The sequence below is a fragment of the Peromyscus maniculatus genome, chromosome 6 (genome assembly GCF_049852395.1).
Source record: "Peromyscus maniculatus bairdii isolate BWxNUB_F1_BW_parent chromosome 6, HU_Pman_BW_mat_3.1, whole genome shotgun sequence".
NCBI lineage: Eukaryota > Metazoa > Chordata > Mammalia > Rodentia > Cricetidae > Peromyscus > Peromyscus maniculatus.
The window spans coordinates 137680849-137702744 of NC_134857.1; the positions used below are offsets into that span (position 1 = coordinate 137680849).

At 40.7% G+C, this 21896-nt stretch overlaps 1 protein-coding gene across 2 annotated transcripts in view; it reads left to right on the top strand.

Moving 5' to 3' along the window:
- The window catches only part of Ptger3 (prostaglandin E receptor 3), a 71219-nt gene that overhangs the window by 26637 nt on the left and 22686 nt on the right, over positions 1 to 21896 (top strand). For both annotated transcript variants that reach the window (XM_042280200.2, XM_015993803.3), the window contains exon 2: positions 3675 to 3854. In XM_042280200.2, coding sequence (XP_042136134.1) covers positions 3675 to 3854 — 180 coding nt within the window. The remainder of the gene's footprint in view (positions 1 to 3674; positions 3855 to 21896) is intronic.

Here is a 21896-nt window from a genome sequence, read left to right on the forward strand (position 1 = left end):
TGTTAGGGCTTCAGACATGAGCTCTAGAAAACATAAACATTCACTGCATGGCGGGACCAGACTTGGTGACTGTTACTGCTCCGACTCAAAAGTGTGGGAGGGTCTGGACTAGGGTGAGACTGTGGCCAGAGTGAAGGGCACGGCACAGGGTGAGGCAACAGTTTATGGTGACTCTGAAGTGTTGTGAAAGAGAATGTATGGTTAGGAGTCTTTTGATTTTTAAGGAATGTTGAATTAAATCTGGGATGTTTCAGCAGAACACCCACAGGAAGATGAACCTCAAGAGAGGTCGTTTCCACAGAATTGTCCTGTTAGCAGAAAACACAAGCCACATGTTTATGATTTCCACAGCCACATTTTAAATTTTTTTATTCTTTGTATTTTTCACATCATGCATTTCTATCCCATTCATTTCCTCATCCCTTTGTATAACCCTCTTTCCTTGTAACCTCTCTCCCCACCGCCAAATAAAATGAAATTTAAGAGAAAAAAGAAAAAAAAAAAGAAAAGGAAAAAAAAATCAATCTCATCATAGAAGCTGTAGTGTGACACAGTAAGTCATGCAATAAACTGTTCTGTCCACACATCTTTACTTGCAAGTGTTCATTGCAGAGTCATTGGTCTAGTTCGAGGCCTCTAGTTTCTGCTACACTGTTGATGCTGGTCCCTCACTGGAACTCCTCTTGGATACCCTGATGTTACCCTGTGTTATAGAAATCCTGTGGCTTTGGGTCTACAGGACTGGTCCCTTCACATGCTCCAGCAGATCACAGATGGGGTGGATGTTGGGGTGGGCCAACACACAGCCTGGTTCTGGGCCTGGGTAGTTGCAGGGTTAGTCAGCTCACCAGCTCCCTTGTCCTCACTACCAGGGTGGGCTCTCCCGCATTGTCCTGGCTAGTTCACCCCTTGCAGCAATGAGCAAGGGGCGGGTCCAGTTCTTCTTTCGTGTCCTTAGGGTCAGATCCCCCACACATATACCTTCACGATCAGCTCTACTGTGTTGTGCAGGCATGGGTACTGCAGCTGATGGGGGCAGGGCCAGCTCTCCAATCTGCCTTAGGTGTTGGTCCCCCGCCCATGCTGCCATATGTCTACATCCACATTTTATGATGCCAAAAGAAGGGCCAGCTAGATGGCTCAGTGGGTAAAGATGCTTGCCATGAAACCTGATGACCTGAGTTTGATTCCTGGGACCCATGTGGTCCTCTGACCACTGCACATATGCTGTAGCATATCCCTCACCCACAAAATTAATAAAAATTCCTTAAAAGAATATAAGAAAAAAAGTGGCAATTTTTTCTTTATTTTATTAATTATTATTTTTTTCATTTATTTTACATCCAGACCATAGTTTCCCCTCCTTCCCCCACCTCTCTTCTGCCCCCATCCACTCCTCCTCTGTTTCTATCCAGAAAGGGGCAGGCCTCCCATGGGTGTCAACAAAGCATGGCATATCAAGTTGAGGTAGGACTAAGCTCCTCCCTTTGGATTAAGGCTGGGCAAGGCAACCCAGTATGGGGAACAATGACAATTTTAATAATGTTTTATGTAACACAGTTTATCCATGGTTCTATCCTCTATCAAAGAGTCAGCATAGCTCAGTCTAACCTCTTCAGGTGCATGCCTTGTGTGCTGGCTAATATTATGTCAACTTGACACAGACTAGAGTCATCTGGGAGGAGGGAACCCCAATTGAGAAAATGCCTCCATAAGATTGAGCTGTACTCAAGCAAGCTTGTAAAGCATTTTCTTCATTAGTGATTGATGTGGGAGGGCCCAGACCACTGTTAGTGGGGTCATCCCTGGGCTGGTGGTTCTGAGTTCTATAAGAAAGAAGGCTGAGCAAGCCATGGGGGAAAAAGCTGATAAGCAGCATGGCTGTGTGTGTGTGTGTGTGTGTGTGTGTGTGTGTGTGTTGTAAAACAATGAATGTTGGCTTATGTGTGCTACCACTCAAATGTGGATGTCAGAGGCCTCTGCATCAGCTCCAGCCTCCAGGTTCTTGCCCTGTTTGAGTTCCTTCAGTGATGTACTATGAGGTGGAAGTGTAGGCCAAATTAGCCCTTTCCTCTCCAGCTTTTGGTCATGGTGTTTTATCAAAGCAATAGAAACCCTAACTAAGACACCTTGTGAGGACATGATCAGTAGTTATATAGGCCTAGGTAGGTGAAGTCAGCCCTTGTCTTTGCCTATGTTAATAAACTGGAGTCTGGGTCATTCCTGCCTCTCATTATCATTTGAATGTAAACAGCACTGTCAGGGATGGTGACACACACCACTTGTGCTCAGAAAGACCCAATGGTGAGGTTAGCATTGCTGGGATGTAGAAATGAAGCAAATTGCATTCTCTGTGCTTGCTCCAAAGTTCATTCCTGATACCCCTGTGTGGGGCTCCCCTTTGCCCCACCTCTCAGTAACACTTCTGGTGGCCACAGTTCCTCATTTACATCTTGTGGATATGAAATGTTTTTCCCCCTCTGTTTGTGTTTTTTCTGATAATCAATGATTTTGAACATCTTTTCATGTGCCTAAGAACCCTTATATTTTTCTTCATATGAAAATAACACTCACCCATGTATACCTAATTCAAATATAAATATATTTGCATATGCCACATAGTGTTGTATTCATGTACGTATCATATAATATAGCCCTTCAAATATAAACATTTGCTAGATGTCTGTCTGCTATGTGCTAAATATTTGTCTAGACTCTAGTCACTGGGACTATACTAGTCAAGAAATAGCCCCAAATGCCCACTATCCTGGAGTTTGTTTTAACATGTAGACTGACCATCCCCCACCTCCACTCCCCATATCCCCCCCCCCCCCCCCCCCCCCCGCAAAGAAAAAAAAAACAGATACCATGTATCATGAAGTTTTTTATATCTACTTTATGTGAACGGGTCTCCACATGTGTGTAGTGCCTGCAGAGACCAGAAAAAAGAACATTGAATTCTCTAGAACTGGAGTTACAGATGGTTATGAGCTGCTATGTGGGTGCTGGGAATCAAACCCAAGTCTTCTGGAAGAGCAGCCAGCATTCTTAACCTCTGAGCCATCTCTGCAACCCCATAGCGAGTAGTTTTCTGGAACTTAAATTTGAGTTTGGTTCAGCCACTTCACATCATTAAATCATGTTTTTTGTAATTGTAAAAGGGAAGTGGTAATAATCACAGCTTTATAAGTTTACTAAGTGCATATGAATAACTTCACACAGTATCTATATTAGAGAAACAAAAACAATGATGGAAATCACAATAATGTGGTTGCATTTTTCCCTTTCTTCTGCTTTTTTTTCAATGATAGATTTTAGTTAGAATTATTGGAATTTATACTTAATGTGTCTTCATTATTGCTGAAGTATTCGGTCTCATTTGGCTGCCAGCCTACTGTGATTTTGGCTGATTTTGAGATGTGTTATATCCAGATTTTTTAAATTTCAAAAGCCAAGAGCCCAAGATCCCACATGTTTTACAAAACTACATTGTGACAAATTGCCCAAAATGTGGGAGAATCCACAGAACAGTCTGAACTCAGTGTTATGTTACTGTGTCTGGATTGACACTCAGTTTAGCAGTGTGGTTATGAAGACAGTCTAAGCCTGGTCCTCAGCAAAAATGCCTGTGACTTTGTCAAGCTTTGCAACAACTATTTGTCCTTCTTTCTTAGATAATGATGTTGAAAATGATCTTCAATCAGACATCTGTTGAGCAATGCAAAACACAGACGGGAAAGGAGAAGGAGTGCAACTCCTTCCTGATTGCAGTTCGCCTGGCTTCGCTGAACCAGATCTTGGACCCCTGGGTTTATCTGCTGCTAAGAAAGATCCTTCTTCGGAAGTTCTGTCAGGTAGCAAACGCTGTCTCCAGCTGCTCTAGTAGTGGACAGAAAGGGCAGCCCATCTCATTATCTAACGAAATAGTACAGCCAGGGCCATGAAAGTGAACATAACCAATGAGCATACTCAAGCTTTTGCAGCCAATATCCCTTACGGACTGAGGCATCTCTGGAATGCTGCTGTTTATGCATTGGAATGGAATTTTGTGATATAAAGCTAGAGGGTCTGAGAAGCATAGATAATCCCTTCTGTGCCAAAATCCTGAAATACAAACAGAGGAAAATCAGTTACTAACAGTCTAGCAGTTTGAGTCTCTGCCATTTGTAGCTGTATATGGAGTTATTTATGTGATGAAACACTTATGATAAATGACCTTGAGCCACTTGGAGTATGGATGGTTGATGTCCCAGCACACTGTGTGGGGGAGGTGTTTGGAGTTTAAACCCTCGGGCAAGGGACCAGGCCATGGAGATTTGTTTTGTCCAAGGACATTGGTTGTGTTTTCTTTCATCGTTTCTGTTACTTTTGCTTCCTCCTTTTTTTCCACTCAATATTTAAAGAATCTACTTGAGTTTTTAAAAATGTATAAGCTATCCACATATTTGTTGTCTTGATGCTATTTAAATATTAAATATTGCTCAATAGATTGCTAACTCATAACCTCATAAACTTAACTTTTGGTTGGGTTGGTAAGGAAGTTTACTCCTTAACTAAATAAGATCCAATTCCACTTTTTTCAAATACGACAGTTTATGTCTACCCACTGCTGCTAAATGTTCTTTCCTTAGAATACATTTTTCCTTCTTAGAAGCCTTGGGGAGAAGCATAACTGAGCTATGGGAGTCATGAAGCAGTGTTTCCGAATGCTACCTAAAGACTGGATTGAGAACTGCGGGGCAGTCCTGTTCCCACCAGTGTTCTCTGGTCTTTAAATGCCAATTCTGACTCTAGAACAAACAGAAATTTAGAAATTGAATAAAGATTTTCCATGTTTGGCTTTCTTATAAGATAGGAAGAGTAATGATGACTTCTCTTCAGCCTTTGCCCTGCCTTTGGGTGAGCACTTTTACACAGCTCTGCTGCTTGATTGGCTTTTCACAGCCTATAAGGGCACAAGGCTTGAGGCTTTGGTTTAATGTCTTCTTGTGGCACAGATAAATTACAACCAGAAGCTTTGGGATTTGAGGGGTTAAAAGTTACCCCACAAAAACTGTGCTCCTTCAGGACCATCCCAAATAATGCCCTTATTCTTTGGCACCCCATTTTGTCAGTTCATTAATATTTAATGTGAAGATTTTGATTTGTACTTTATGGCTCCCTAGTTCCGTCAAAGCTTGAGATTTCTTTCTGCTTCTTACATAATGACATTTTCTTTGTGATTTAGTATCAGTTTGGGTGAGAGTTGATTGTAACTGTTACACTGTATCTGTTAGGTTAATTATGCTCACTGGCCTAAGTGAGTTAGGATAATCAGTTTAAATGATCACATCAAAGTGAGTCAGAATATAAGGTCTAGTGCAGGTGCTGACACCATCCAGGATGGCTTCATAATCCAGATGTTAAAATAAAGACAATAATATAGGGCTATATTATACTAGCCCTGTTACAAAAATTTCCTACTGATATGTTTCATAGAGTATAAGACAACATTGTCCTCCCCCATACTTAAACAAGTTATCAAAAAGAGGCTTTGAGTTTGGGGTGCTCCCTGAGCCCTTCTGTGATCAGGTAGACACACACTGCTGGATTTGAGTGGCGAAGGATAATTTTGTTACTTCTTCCCACACTTACTGTAGCATCTGGAATATAGGACTTTCCAATAAACATTGTACCCTGGACAAGTAAATGAGATTCAGCCCAAACTTCTGTTCTCTCCTGGGGCAGTTGACAAATCTGTTACAGTTTGTCTAGCCCATAAGGCAAATGACTTCTTACTTAGTTGATTAAACAGAGCTCTGCCTTTAGAGAAGTTTGCCATGTTGTTGTACATTATGGTGTAATCTGTATTAATAGTCTAGAGGATGTATCTTCAGCTGGTAAGAGAGGTTACTATCAAAAGGATATCACTTTTCATCAAGATGCAAAAACAGAACAGGCTAAAACGTATCCTTGACCACAAAACCAGTTCCTGCCCAGGGGTTCTGTAGTAGGAGTGAATGAATGGCTGTTTTTGAACAAGCTTGAAAAGGAGCCAGAAAGGGAAGAAACTGTGAGTTTGTTACCTCAGAAGCCATTGGTTAGTCAGGCAAAACATGGTAGGAAGTAAAAGTTCCCCACAGTCTCAGCTTGGGAATGGTGGGAGTTCAGTTGTGTGCTGTGGAGAAAGTGGACTACCACAGACAGAAGGGGGCATCTCCATTTCTGAGTTTGATTCACTGGCCTTGAATTTCACTCCCAGACAGCTGATTTATCCATGCATACACATGGACAAGAAGCAGAATGCATGCATAGATTATAGCCCTTTCCTGAACTTGAAAGTAACATGGAAAGAACAAGTAAAAAAGATGTAGAAATACATGTAAAATTAGTAAGTGTCTATGGTTTTCAAATGAATTTAGGCTTCATGTTATGCCATAGATGGAAGAGATAATAAGTTGTCAAGTACAAAGAGTTGATGTTTCAAATAAAATAGACTTAGTGAATATCTTAAAAATATTTTTCATTTGGAGAAACAAAATGTGTCACTTTTACTTCAGAGCCAGGCACGGTAGCTCCCAGACTACAAAGTAGAGGCCACTCCGACTTACAGAGTGTTTTTCCGACAGCCAGGTAACACAGAACAGTAACAACAACAGAACAGTAAGCTTTATCAAATTTGCCTAATGTTGTATACCAAGATATTTTAAATAAATACGTTTAATCACAACAGTTTAAACTATTCTGAAATGAAAGGTATACATATATTTCTGCTTAATTCGTCTTTATCTTATAAAGGATCTCTTGACAGAGTTACAGAAAAATATTATAAAATGTCCCATATGTGAAGGGCCAGACTGTAGCTGAAAGTTTTCCTGTGTCCTGCCTGGCCCGCAGTCAGGACAAATCTCCCAAGTAAATACACAGAGGCCTATATTATTTTTAAACTGTGGCCTTGGCAGGCTTTCTGTTAGCTAGCTCTTCTATCTTAAATTAGCCCATAACTATTAATCAATGTATCACCACATGTTCCGTGACTTTACCTGCCTCCCATTAAATGTTGCTCACTGGCGTCTCTCCCTGCCTTCTTCCTGTCTCTCTCTTTGTTTGCTGCCTGCCTCTAAGCTGGCTTGGCATAGGCCAAACGGCTTTATTTATCAACCAATCAGAACAACACATATTTGCAGCGAACAGAAAGATATCCCCCATCACCAGACTGAAATCTCACAGGCAGGACCCAAAGTGGTGGCACCTTGGCTATATCCTGATGCTTGAACTTTAGATGGATTTGATCCTTTATTTTATCAATGGTTTTCACAGTGTTATTGGTTGGGGCCCAAAATTAGTGACTACCTTTCAGGCTCCCCAGCATAAAAATTATCCAATTATTCAATAGTTCTTTGGGGTTGAGAACATATCAGAGCTGGAAATAGAAAAACTTTGCTCTTCTGTTTGTTGGTGTGTTGTTGCCAGTTACTCCAAAAGTACCTCAAGCTGCACACATTGTAGGGAAATATGTCAAGACTCCTTGCAAAGTATTTGTTGTGTAAATATAGGAAAAAACTTAACTAGAGTAATTAAAATGTTAGTGTTTTATCTACCCAGTCACAGGCTGTGACAGATTTTCACAGGTCCTTGTTTAATATTTGTTTTCTGATTTTTATTTTGGTTCTAATATGTCAAAATTAAAATCTAAATAAATGTAAAAAAAATGTGCATCTTTGGTTAAACCCAGAGATTTTTGTTGTTGTTGTTGCAATGAAGAGTTAAGTTTCAGCTGACATTTTCACAGTATTGTATATGAAAGTATTTAAAAATTTAAAAGCCAACGTAAGGAAACAGTTGGCAATGGCAAAAGAAGCATGAACCAGGGAATTAAGGAAACTTTTTACTTTATGTATCGTGTTTTTGGTCCCTAAGGTAAAGATCATGTGACTACCCATGAACATTTAACTCCCACCATTACACTGTGACACCATAAGCAGAGAACATTCTCTGCAAAGACAACTCTGCCACATACCTCATAATCACCTACATGTCTGAGTTCCACTGAGTCAAAGACCATTATTTTCAGGGGTTTCTCACTGGCCAGGTATGTGTTCTAAACATTAAATAAACAGCAAGTGCACTGGCTGCTCCTCTATCTTTGGAACTAATTTACCAATACCGCCTGCCTCATCCTGCTTGTCTGTCCTCTCCGATAGAGCAGGGACAGAAACATTTGCTGTCAGTGAGGCTTTGGTTGTTTCTAGTCAGCTTCAACGGATCAATTTTACTATGGAAGTAAAGAGAGAGAGGAAAGAAAAAAATCTCCCAGAACAAAATTAGCCTTTGTGTGTGTGTGTGTGGTTTTTTTTTTTTTTTTTTTTTTTTTTTTTTTTTTTTTTTAGTATCTTGGAGATAATTCCATATCTAATGTCCTTTTTAAATGTGAAGCTTTAGATTCTGGTATGAAATGCTTTAGATTTAAAGTATATTGCTCTTTTAAAGTAATCAGGACTTGGGACAGCGTGTAGCCAGTCACAAGAATTGAGCAATCATTTAAAAATAGTTTCCTTGTATAGTTTTCAGATTCTGGGGGAAAAAATCAAGATTTATTGAGAATGGAGGGGAGATGTATGCAGTTTACATACTCTTCAAGATTCTTGGTGCTTTAGAAAGAATAGTCAGTGGGAGGGAGCTGGAGAACTGGGAACAGCAGGGAGACTTGTCCACTGCAACCCATTGAAATCCTTGGTCTTTTAAGGCAGAATTCAGAAGCAGAGACAGGGAGGGACTTCATTTAACTTTACACGTTGCTCATTCTGAAGACAGAGAGGTGTGGCCTGGGCTTGCTTTTTTAAAAGAAAATGATAAACTCATTCACTCAGATAATCAGTAAATGAGAGGAGGGGGAACTTAACCTATTGCCACATAATTACTGTGGTCTGCTCACAGCCAACAGACACAATGCCCACTATCTGGCATGGCGTACTGGCTACATTGCACTTTGAGCCCCACTGAAGAGCTCAGACAGGGGGTTCCCCACCTCTCCTCACTGCCTCCTCCCCACATGCTTGGCAAGGCAAGAAAATGTGTTCTACCACCTTATGTAAAACTTTTTGGGTATTTCTCTGCATTGTATTTAAATCTACATACCGTGTGTTTTATAGCTGATACTTGAGACTGTGTAGATAGAAAACGAATGTATGAGATGTACATCAGAATTCTGACTGCGTTCAAGGATAGCTTGTCTGTGTATTTAATAAATGTCTGTTATTTATGTAGTCTGTCAATGGAAAATAAAGCAAATGATCTGAAATGTCCCTGTCTTTATTTCCTAATCTCAGCAATGTTTTCTTGTCAGGGATATCTTCTTGACTGTAGCATCTTGCTGATTTCCTACTTGCTCTGCTTGATCAAATAAAAGCCCAGTGTCCTGAAACAGCCATGTCCTGATGGAACAACTGGACTATTTGGGTTCTGATTCCATAACCCTGTGCAGAATGTCACCAATTCTTTCCATGTTGGAGAGGTACTCTGTCCACATTTTCAGCATGCTGCTTCTCCCTGTTATAATCCCAAGATTGCTGTTTTTAACACAAAACCTCATTCATAAATTAAAGTCCTTCCTTGATCTTGTAGATTGCAGTGTAAACACTGGCCCCTGACATGAGAATGGTCCTTGTGCATATCACAGCCTTTTTACCAACAGTACCCAGTGTTGGTCAGAACTGGATTCCTCAAGGGTACCGTGACCAGGCCCCACCTTTCCCCTGCTCTGGAAATTCAGACATATTACAACTAGTGCCCTGAATTCTCTGCCTTCCTCCTAAGAAGAGGCTTCTAAGATGCTCTGTCCCCTGTTTCTCCCACACAGAGGTTGTAGGGCCAGGTCCCTTACTCTTCACTATGCACAGCCTCAGGGAACATCTATATGGCCACAGTGGGTATGGTTGGCTAGAAATCCCTGGCACAGTGATGGGGAACATGCTGGCTATGGGATGTGATGCCCCTGTGTTTGTGTCCTGGGCATGCAGGGACCACGTGTTCTTAGTCCTCTGGTGCTTGTTAATAACTGTCAGCCATTTCATGCTTTTTGTGAATGTGGCTGGCACAGAGTTTAAAGGGTCTGAGCCAGTTCCTCAGGTCCATTCTTCTCTCTGCAACTTTGTGTACCTGTCTCACATTAAGCCTGTTGGTAATAAAATACCAGGATTAATTTTTTAAAAACTCAAGTTGGGGGTGGGCAGTGGGATGGCTGAGCAGGTGGGGGCACCTGCTGCTAAGCTTAATAACCTGAGTTGGGTCCTGGAGATCCACATGATAGATAGAGGAACCAACTCCAGGAGGTTGTCCTCAGATCTCCACATGCAGCCCTGGCACACACACACACACACACACACACACACACACACACACACACAGACATAGACACAGAGAACATACACAGATACACACACATAGACTCACACACAGACACACACACATAGACTCACACACAGACACACACACACAGACATAGACACAGAGAACATACACAGATACACACACATAGACTCACACACACAGACATAGACACAGAGAACATACACAGATACACACACATAGACTCACACACACACACACAGACATAGACACAGAGAAGAACATACACAGATACACACACATAGACTCACAGACACATATACATAGAAACACACAGAGACACCTACACAGACATCCACACACAGACACTCATGCATAGACACAGAGACATGTTTATACATACACAGAGACATACATACACACACACACACAGACACACACACACATAGAAGCACACATACAAAGACACAGACACCCATACACAGACACTCATGCATAGACACACACGGAGACTCACACACAGAGATGCACATACACATACACACAGAGAGACAGACAGACACACACACACACATACACACATATACTAAACAAATAATATGTAGTTCAGACTTTGCACTTATAATCTGGTGGGAGGAAGGGAGTGAATTTGACCAGAGCGACAAAAATCAGTGACATGTGAGCACTGCGAACCAATGGGCAATGTTTCATTGTGTTTGTAGAAGGAGACTGCTAACCTGGAGAGAAGATTTAGAGAACTTTTCACCTCACTTTCCCCAGAACCTTACAGCTCTTAACTAGTCCCACCCACTTCTCTCCAACTCTCACACAGAAGTGACCAGGCCACCCAGCCTGGGCACCGCAGACACTGGGGCAGATTATTACACAGCATCCCTGGCCTTTACTCACTCCATGTCAGCAAAATGTCCCTAACAAGACAAGAAAAATTATTCCCAGACTATGCCAGTTAGACCATGAGGACATGTTGGTCCTCAGTAGAAACCTGTGCCTTGAGGAAGGGGCCGTGGATGCAGGTGGGTCTGTGTCCCTGGTGGTAGTGTTTTCTGAAGCCAGGCAGCACTGGAATATGTGCGTGTGACTGCACAAAAATGCAGCACCACCATGGCAACAATGCCTGGGTCATAGTGGTCTGACCGGCTTCCGTAAGCTCTCAAGCCTGCTCACAGAAGAAGAGGTGCACGTTCTCAGGAGTATTGTCTTTCTGTTGACGCCCCAACATCTATTCTGACATCTTACAAGGGATTGCTAATGTGAGTCTCTGTAATTAAGGACACATTTCCTGACAGGTCCTTGTAGAGCCATTCTTTAAGGGGTCTTTCATCTGCTGGTGCACATGACAGAACTACAGAACATGCATTTCCTCAGAAGATGATTTCATCACAGGCAGTGGATATTGAGGAAATGTCTGTAAGTGAGTTAACCAGTCTGGGTCCCTCAGACACAGAATTATTACCAAATGCTTTGATTGCAAGTTTGATGCCCTCCTTGTGCACAGTAAGAGGATTTCTGAGATGTGTCATATAAAATGCAGCCCTCACCCTACCACCACAACCAAGTCTGCTCATGGACTTCTTTGGGAGTTAGTGGGTACAGGTTAAGGAGTATCCCTGAGTTACTTCATGAATCAGTGGCTGAGTGAGCATCCCTGTTTCATAAAGAAAATGAAAGCTAAAGCTGTAATCAAGTCAACATGTTTACTTCCCGGTTAACACAGACACCCTGACATCTCCATCCATATCCATGGGAGCAGATAGGAGCACACGGGGTAAAGTGACTTCACCACACTACTGTCACTTTAAAAACTGCCACTGTGTGAGGACAAGACAGAATGTGACCCAACCAAGGGAGTGGTAACATGCATTTCTCACTATGAACAGGACCACGTTTCCTTTCTTTCTTGTTTCTGGTGCTGGGAACCAAACACAGGGCCCTGGGCTTGCCTGGCAAGCATTGCACTAAATTGGTAATTCCTTGAAACAATTTTTTTTAAATAAAAATTATCCAGTGACTAATTTGCCTTAACACAAAGATAATTATTTTGCTTCACCTTGTGTTGATCCAGCAAGAATGACTTAAAACAATATTCAGAATTCAACAAGAAGCCCAGTTCTAATCCTGAGTACAGTCTACATACAAGCTAATGATTAGAATGCAACTTCACGTTACTAAGATGTAGAAGTAGACACAAAGCTATTTATAGCTCTGTGTGAACCCTGGCTGTACATTGCTGTTTAAAATGCCGGTAGCAGGGATGACCTAGCTGCTTGAATCTTTGCATAGGCACATACCCACAGATTTCCTTGCAAATGTAAAATGGATCATGCTCTGAGCCGACTTTTCACACTGAGCTGTTTCCTTCAGTAGAGTGTTGCACCATAGTTCATGGTCTGAGTTTCTCTGGGGAAAAGCATGGAGTGCTTTGTGAAATTTATCTCTGCATTGCTCTTGTTTCATAAATGAAGATGGAAATGAAATCTTAGAACTTTAAAAAATCCATCAATTAGAAATTGCTCTCTAATATGGAAGTGGGCTGCATTCAGGATGTGTGTGCAGACTTGCACAGCTGTAGAAGTATGTGTACATCATCACATGGGAATTCTCAAGGGTCAGTGGTTTCCAAAAGATTCACCAAAGGTAATTTTTGGAGAAAAATGATTGCCTGTTGTGACCCATTTTTTCCATTTCATGGCCATTTAAAAATATTCCCTAACATGATAATTTTCCAAATTATAGCGACATGGTAACAAAAGTAATCCTTACTGAAAATCATTGTGGAAATGTTAATATGTGGCCAAGAGTGATTACTAACTTAAGTGCTGTACGTCCTCAATTAGGGCTTGTTCATCAGCAGGTTTCCCTGTACCATGGCCGTTTTGGTATTCCTAATACAATCTGTTTAGAAGATTAATAATTTAAAGTACTCTAAACTATTCTTCAAATAAAGCCATTTCACAAAAATGCTTTCTAAGTTTTTGTGAACAGTAGTAAAAGAGGAAGTCTTCCACACTGGGCAGGAGTTAGAGTCAAGTCTAATCACTGGACTCGTTATTTACTTATTGATAACAAATCTTTCTGAACCCGAGTTTTCCAGCCACCCCAGCATTATTAGGGTAAGTGAAATGCTGAAGTCTCAGATACCAGTGAGAGTGGTACTCTGGTGGCTGCTGCTACTGGGTCATCCTCATCTCACTGTAGAGCACCATCAGAGAACTAACTGCAGCTGTTCCCATCTCAAGCTAGCCAGACAGCTTCTCCTATCAGTGTTATGCACTCACAGTGTCATCTGAACACTCAAGTGCTCTTCGGTGGCTGGCCCTGACCCAGATGAATCACACGGTTTAGGAAAGATGCTTCATTTCTTTTGGATTTATCTGTAAAATTGGGGCTTGATACATGTATGAACCATATTCACACTAAAAAATTAGGAATCTCTTAGTGTGTGTGTGTGTGTGTGTGTGTGTGTGTGTGTTTATGCCTGAAGAAATGCTGTCTCAAAGACTAGGTCATGGAGATTTTCATGCACCACATTTGTCTGTGTGTATCTCTCTCTCTGGGATCTGTCAATCATAACTCAATTGAGTACCTTTTCTAGATAAATTTTTCTTAAACAAGTTTTTAGTAAATGTATAAATTCTTTAAAAAAACAAAGAGAAAAAGGAGGATGTTGTGAGATAAATATGATCAAAGTACATGATGTACCTGAAATTATGTTGCTAAAGCTCTTCACTGTGTGCAACAAATGTGTCAATAAAATATTGTTTCCAAAAGTCAAATAATGCCAAAGGCTCACCACAAGACCCGAGGTCCTCACTCTAACCATGTTACTCTACACCGCTTGGGGGCCGCTGCCCTCAGCTTCCTTTTTGAACTCTGTGCTGGCATATTTCTAACTGATGTGTATGTTGCTTGCCTTGTTCTGACATTATCGAGTGCCACATGCTGACCTAGGCTCTCTCCTAATCCATCCTTTTATCTTTCTTTTTAAGAATACAATTTTAATCCATCCTCTCATCTCCCTTTATTGAATTTCCTGTTCTCTAGACCACATGTCTTAATTTTTTAATTATTCGCTATTTTAATCACATTTGCTTTCAAAATGGGCTTCTCATTAGGAAAATGTGTCAAGAGCCAAACTCTCAGCTGGGTGTTGTGGCATATGAATGTCATCCCAGCATTTGGAAGGCTAAGGTATGTGGATTTGAAGTTAAAACCAGCCTGGACTGTGAGCTTCTGTCACAAAGCTAAACATGAGTGAGCAAAATTTAGGACTCCTGGGAATCTTTAAATGAATGTGAGCAAATCAATCACCAGTGATAATGGTAGTGTAGACTTCATTTCATGATCCTGTTATTCATGGGCCTACATACCCTGTGCCTATACTACAAGGTAAGTCTATTATCAGGATTTGTTGATGGGGAGTCTGAGGATCACTACAGGTAAATCTCCAACCATGACCACAGATAGAATGTAAGCAATGCTGGGGTCCACATCTATTCTCAGCTTAAATATCACATAATCCCTCACCAAAAAAATGCAGGTGTAGGCATTTTCTGAAGCTCTGAATTCACCTCAGAAGCTCTGCTGAAGGAAGGCTTTGGCTCTTTTGAGGCTGAGACATTTTGAAAAGTCAGACCCATCTTCTGCAGCCACAAGGAGCCAGCTTTTCCAACAGGATTGATTAGACTAACAAGATTCTCATAAAAAATTGGTATGCCAATATGTCTAATCTGTTCTTGTGCATAGCGCTGCAAACTGCCAGATCCTTTCTTGCTAGACGAGTGAGCAGTGGAGGGGAGCCCTGCTCCGAGGTGTCGGGTGGTTGGCAGAAGTGGCAGGCATTTCCTGCCTAGGCCTGTGGGTTTTGCGGAAGCAAAAGTTTGTCACAATTGGTTTATTCAGGATCACATCACCCCTTTGTTCTTTGCTTCTCCAGTTTTTAGCATGGGGGCAGGCTTGCTGAGGAGCTGAAAAGCAAAGGGCTTTGGCTCCCATTTGCAGGGTGACTCTGGGGAAAACTTGTAGCATTTAGGACTGAAGATGGGTGAGCAGGTCCCTGTAAGCAGTAAAATTGTCTCTTCTGCCTAATTTTGAAACTTGCTCTAGCTTCTTCCTGCAAGATGCACTTTTGGATGCAGACTGTACTTAGTCTTTGAGAAAGAAAAGTAACCCCTGACTCTCTTTTTGGGGTTTTCTTCTCCTGTTGCTTAACAGGGAAAATTTACTTGGTACATTTAGCTTTTTATTCTCCAGCACTGCTCTCTGGTCCCTGGTCAGACTGACTAGACCAGTGGCGAACATTTTTTCTTCTCAAGGGAATAAAATTTTAACATCTCCAAACTCAAATTCTGCTGTTATTGCTAATCGAATTCGGAAGGCAATCCATCCAGAGTGTAGGGAGTTGAAAATTGGTACATATTGGAATCTATATTTGATCTAATTTTTGTGATATCTTTTGGCTATTTCAACATAAATGTAGTTCTCAGACATCTTGGAAATCCAGTGAAGTTTATTCAGAATGGCTTGAACACATTTCTTATTTTTATTTAAAAGTTTGTTTTTACTAGCCTAGAGTTAATTAAACCAAATTAAATGAATTGCTTAGGGGGAAATGAGTGATGATTTCCCTCTGCTGGCCAGCTTCTATGCAGTTTGCATTGGATATGGCGTCTAGAAGTCTTCATAATAGTTATCAGTAATTATATAATTTTAAAATTATATAATAATTGATGGACTTCATCTTATGGGAGCAGGGTTTAATAAGACAATGGTTAAAAGGTTGAAGAGGCAAGGAAAGACTGAATCTCAAGGTTTCGTTGCAGAAAGTACAGTCTTCCATCTCTCCGACTAAAGAAAGGCCCAGAGTTGACATTGTTCACATTTTCCCATCACAACCATTGGAAAGAGAAGAATATCCTAGAGCTAAGAGGCAAGCAGGATACCAACTTGATTGGTAGGGACTGTGTTTGGAAGGGAAGTGTCTTGACCAGAGAACCTTCATGGCTATGAGAACATGTGTTTAGGAGTAACCTAGGATCCAACTTTGAGTTGATAACAGTGGGATTTAAAAGAAACTGTAAATGCTCATAAGATTTTTGTATGAAAAAGTGAGATACTTACATTTACCTTATAGGACACCCATGATGGTTAAAGAAAACATTATAAACCTTTCCAAAGAGTGAGGGGCTCCAGCGTGGAAGGAGTGCTGCTGCGTTACCAGCAGTGGGAGGAGACAGCTGTGTGGAGAACGATGTCCTAACTCCAGGGCTAATGTCTTGCTATTGTTTTCAAACACCTAAACATGTAATGTATTTGAGACCCTGGAGCATAAAATTCGCTGTTAGTTTACTCATTGATTACTCATTGAGTGATCTTAATCGAACATCATCTTTTCTAATCTTGAATTTGGCTATAAGTGGATGTAACAATTTTATATAAGAACACATTTATTGTAAGAATTTCATGAAATAATGACAACATAAATGCATAGTAGAGTTGTTTCATTTTTGTAAATTATTGATATTGAAGCAAAGCTTAGAAGACAAGTGGTTCAGTCTTCAGATGAAGCTAAGTATGTTCACCACTATATAAAATCTGTCCTAACAGTCCACCTCAGGATAAGAGAGGAGAGGAAGGATGTAGGCCAGCTCTATAGGAAGTAGGAGAAATTATAGAAAACAGCAAAACATGCATATCTGATATCTTTATTTTATTTTACTTAACAGTCCATTGCTATCTAGACCAGGCTGACTGGTACTGGTCACCCTCCCACTCAGCCTCCTAAGTGCTGAACATGAACCACCATGCTTGGTCTATAATTAATTTCAATCTGTCTTTGTGAGATAAGAAACTATGTAGCAATTCAAAAGTGGTCATTTAAGAAGTCCCTGTATCAGCTTCCCTTTGCAGAACTCAGGTTGGCCTTTCCTGTCTGAGACACACTGATCTCTCCTGTCCGGTTGGTTCACTTTTTCTCAATAATAGCTGGGTAGACTGGCATGACACCCCCTACACACACTTCAACCTCCTCTCCTGCCAAGGGCCACTAGGTTCATGAATTCTAGTTTATAGGACTGTAAATATTTTGGAGAGGCAAATCTGTTGGCACACATGTTGGCTTCTTCATAAAGTATTTATCCATTCTAATTGTCACCATTATTTCATGTATAAAATCACCAACAGACCTATCAAGATGAAGGCAAAGTAATATTTACATGCACAAAAGATCAGTGTGTGTGTGTGTGTGTGTGTGTGTGTGTGTGTGTGTGTGTGTGTGTGTCTAGGTATGGAGTAATTAACAAATAGATCTATCAAAGAATTTTGGACCATATTGCATTTGAAAAAAATGTAAGAGGTTATTAAATGGGTTTGATTAGGACAGAAACAATCACATTGCTCTTAGTATTTGGATTCTAAACAGTCCTTTGGTCTTGAAGACCCCATTTCTGCCCTGGTTTTGATTCTGTACAAGGAAGGGAAATATGTGGGGATATCTGGTTTGTGTAGGTTTGGATTACCAATTTAATAAATGATTGTGTGGTTTCTTTACTCTCCATATATCTTTAATGAACATTGTTAATGTGGGACTACATCCCCGGGAACCAACTTTGCCATCACACATTCCAGATTTAAGATTGGCTGATTCTTCAAAAACAGTTTCAGTTTGTATTCATTATACTTAGAGCTTAAATATTTTCCCAACATATAAATAGTTTTATATATACTTTTAAAATTACATTTACAATATATTTTCATGTGTGAAAATCCAACACTGGAGAAAAGCACAGAGCAGAGGGAAATTAAATGACGCCATTCAGAGCAAGCCATCACCATCACCCCTTTGAAATGCTGGTCTTTGAAAGTCTCTCCTCAAGCCTGGCTGTATCCAAGAGCCAGGATGGAGTCTCTGTGTATTTGAGGAGTGTCACATGGAATCAGGTGTATTTCAACACCAAGGTGGAAAGAAGCTACAGAGAGTTTGACTTGATGCTAAAAGAAAAAAAAGAAAAAGAAAAAGCCATACCAATGGGGCCCGAGGACACACCTGAAGACACAGTGAGCCTCTGCCCCATCTGTGTCCTGCAAACACTGGGCAAATAGAGGGGATCCAGGATGGGATGTAAGCACTTCTCTAAGGTTTCTTCCAACTCAGAACTCTGGGATCCTAGGAAACAAACCGGTTATAGAGTGGCTGCCAAATCTGAATTGGTATGAATGAAAAAGATTTATCAGAGTTTAACTGTTGAACTTAGCAGTGCTTTTCACCAGACTTCTTCACCCAAGGCACAACTTCTGCTCTGTGTAATGCTAAACTCATTGTATTGGGGCCAAATCTTAAAGCTAGTCTAGCCACATGGCTATGATTGTTTCTTCAGTTTGTAGTTTTGTTTGAAAACTTTATTCATACAAACAGGAGAGAAAAAATTTTAAAGAGCCACATGATTATTTTCCAGCAGTTAATGAGAGCATCTAGTGATCATCAATTTCAGGAATAAATTCTCTTCCCTAAAAAATGCCCATAACAATATGGACTTGGTCCTACCCAGTTAATTATCTATTCTGATCATTTTTATTATACATGTTATTCATATAGTTAATAGAATAAACCCATTGGGAACATTTCTCACCAAATTTTTGTACAGTGTTACCAAGTCTGTGAAGCGTTTTTAAGTTTGAAAAATAAGAAAAAAGAGAAATAGGTTTTAAATATAGAAAGATATGAATCATTAGATTTAAATCTTTGGGGAAGCACTGGAAGTTTGAAATAATATAAGGAACCGATACCATTACATAATCAGAGTGGGTTTTTGTCTTTGTTTTTCAAATCAGCAATAGGATTGTTCTCTTTCTGTGCATATGTGGGTGTGCATGTGCATATATCCTGTTGCATCTGTGTGGGGCATGCATTCACATACATCTGCACGTGCAACCTCAGCTGTTGTCTTCAGATGCTGTCCACTTTGGTTTTGATAGAAGGTCTTTCACTTGGCATGGATCTTGCTGATTTGGCAAGGATCTGCCTACCTCCCCAAGTGCTGGGGTTAAAGGTGCCATCAGCTCTTTCATGGGAGCCCTGAGATCGAACAGAGATCCTCATACTTAGAGAGGTGAAATAAGCCTTTATTTTCAGATTAGTCAAGCCTCAGAAGCAATTCTACTTCACTATTCAACATCTCATTACACCACAGAATCTGGTGCTGATGGCCACATTAAGTGTTGATGTCTGTAGTGTCACTAAGCATTCCCTGAAGACAGCATCTCCATGCAGTGTGCCATGCACTCTGTGAGGTCCTAACATCAGCAAAGAAAGCAAAGGAGCCCCGTCACTCTTTTGAAAGACTTATAATGCCTTCTTTAACCATCATGGTTGTCCTATAAGGTAAACATAAGTATCTCACTTTTTCATACAAAAATCTTATGAGCATTTACAGTTTCTTTCAAATCCCACTGTTATCAACTCAAAGCTGGATCCTAGGTTACTCCTAAACACATGTTCTCATAGCCATGAAGGCTCTCTGGTCAAGACACTTCCCTTCCAAACACAATACAATATATATTGGCACATGCATATGAAGGATTTTTTTTAAATAAATGTACTATTTGTTATTAATTCTTTCAGTATTTCATTCATGTACACAATATATTGTCATTATAATCACCCTATTCCCTCTAACTCCTCCAAGATCAAGCACTCACACTCTCATTCCTTCCAAACTTCATCATACACACACACACACACACACACACACACACACACACACACACACTATCCAACATGGGTGTGGACTCATGAACCACTTCTCAGTCCATGCTATAATATTAGCTGGGTAAATCTTGTTTAGATCTTGTTCAGGCAACCCCAGCTGCTGGGAGCTCATGAGAACAATGGTTCTGATTCAGTCTTTCTGCCCTCTTTTCCCAGATGGTCCCCTGAGCCTGAGAGGAGTATGTGTATAGATGTTCCATTTGTGGCTAAGCATCCAATAGACACTGATTCTCTGTACTTTGATTTGTGAGTTTCTGTGTTAACCACTGTGGGAGGCCAGCTGGGAGACCAGCTTCCACATTTTACCCCAGGGTACTCTTGAGGAGAGAGGGATAAGAGATTTAAATAGGAGGATAGAGAGGAGAGAAACAGATAGAAACACAGGATAGCCTCAAGAGGGCCTGGATCCTTACCTACCAGCCCCTCTGTTTCTTCTAAAGGGCTATTTATAGCAATGCCCAGGGGTGGAACAAAAGACCTCCTCCCCCTAGTACAGCCAAGTGCAGACCCTTTCCAGTCACCTGGTAACCACACATGTGGTCAACCAATCCTCTAATGCAGTCCTGCTGGATGAGGCAAGCTCAGATCTCACTAGGAAACCTTTATGGACCTCCACAAACCACCATCTACTACACAGAGATGTCACTGATGATGTCTGTGGGCTGCACTAATCTGTGGGCAGAGAGGTGAGAATTTAGAGGGCAGTTTGATGTTGCGCCTGTTTACCAGAATAATCATAGTAGATTCAACCCTGGAGCCTGTGAGCCCCTGAGCCATGGGTTCTTGACCAGATTTGCAGTACCCACTGAGAGGACCTTAAATCTAATCAGGATGTATTTGTTTACTCCCATGATATTTGTGTGTCTATGGGCACATCTTGCCACACCAGTCATTGTTTTAGCTACAGGGTCTACATCCAGGTAAGACTGCTGATGACTTTCCACTTAGCAGTCTTCATAGTACCATTGGTTATGAAAGATATACATATATATATATATATATGTGTGTGTGTGTGTGTATGTATGTATGTATGTATGTATGTATACAGTGTGACTGGGCAAGTGTCAGCCTCCGCTTGTGTCTATATGTTAGAGATAATAATCTATTTCCCAAGGTTGTCAAAGGAATGAGCTAATACATGTGGGAAGCATGGTAAGACCCCAATTCCTTATGACCAGCGTTCACACTAAATAACACCAATACCTTTGCTGAAATGCCCTCATGATAATTTCAGGAGTAATGTTAGTGAATTATGAACTATGATAATAGTGAAATAACAAGGTACTAATCATTTTTGGTCATAGAACTCATAGTTTTAAGACATTTAAACATCTATAATTTCATTTCATCAGATGTTTTAGGTAAATAGAAAAAATTATTCTGAATTTTAGAGATAAATAAATTAAGAGAAAGACTAATATATCAATCCACTGAATATACCATACATATGTAACATTATTACTTGACCATTAAAATAAATCAGTTATAAAGGAGAATCCCACCAACAGAGGGTGAAGTGTTTGAGTCAGACTTTCCTCAAATCCCTCTCCCCATTTGCTGGAGTGAGTGTCTTTCCCCTCTCAGCCTCTTTTCTCATCTGGAGAGAAGAGATAGTAGTTCCCTCAAAAGCCTTTGTTGTTTCCACTATGCCCCAAACTGGAATGTTGTATTTTATCCAAAGCTACCAGGACTTGGGTTCAACCTCCCACTCCTGGGGTGTCCAGAAATAGGAGTCCCAACCTCTCTAGAATCTTGGCAAACTCAATGTTCCTTCATTTACATGTTC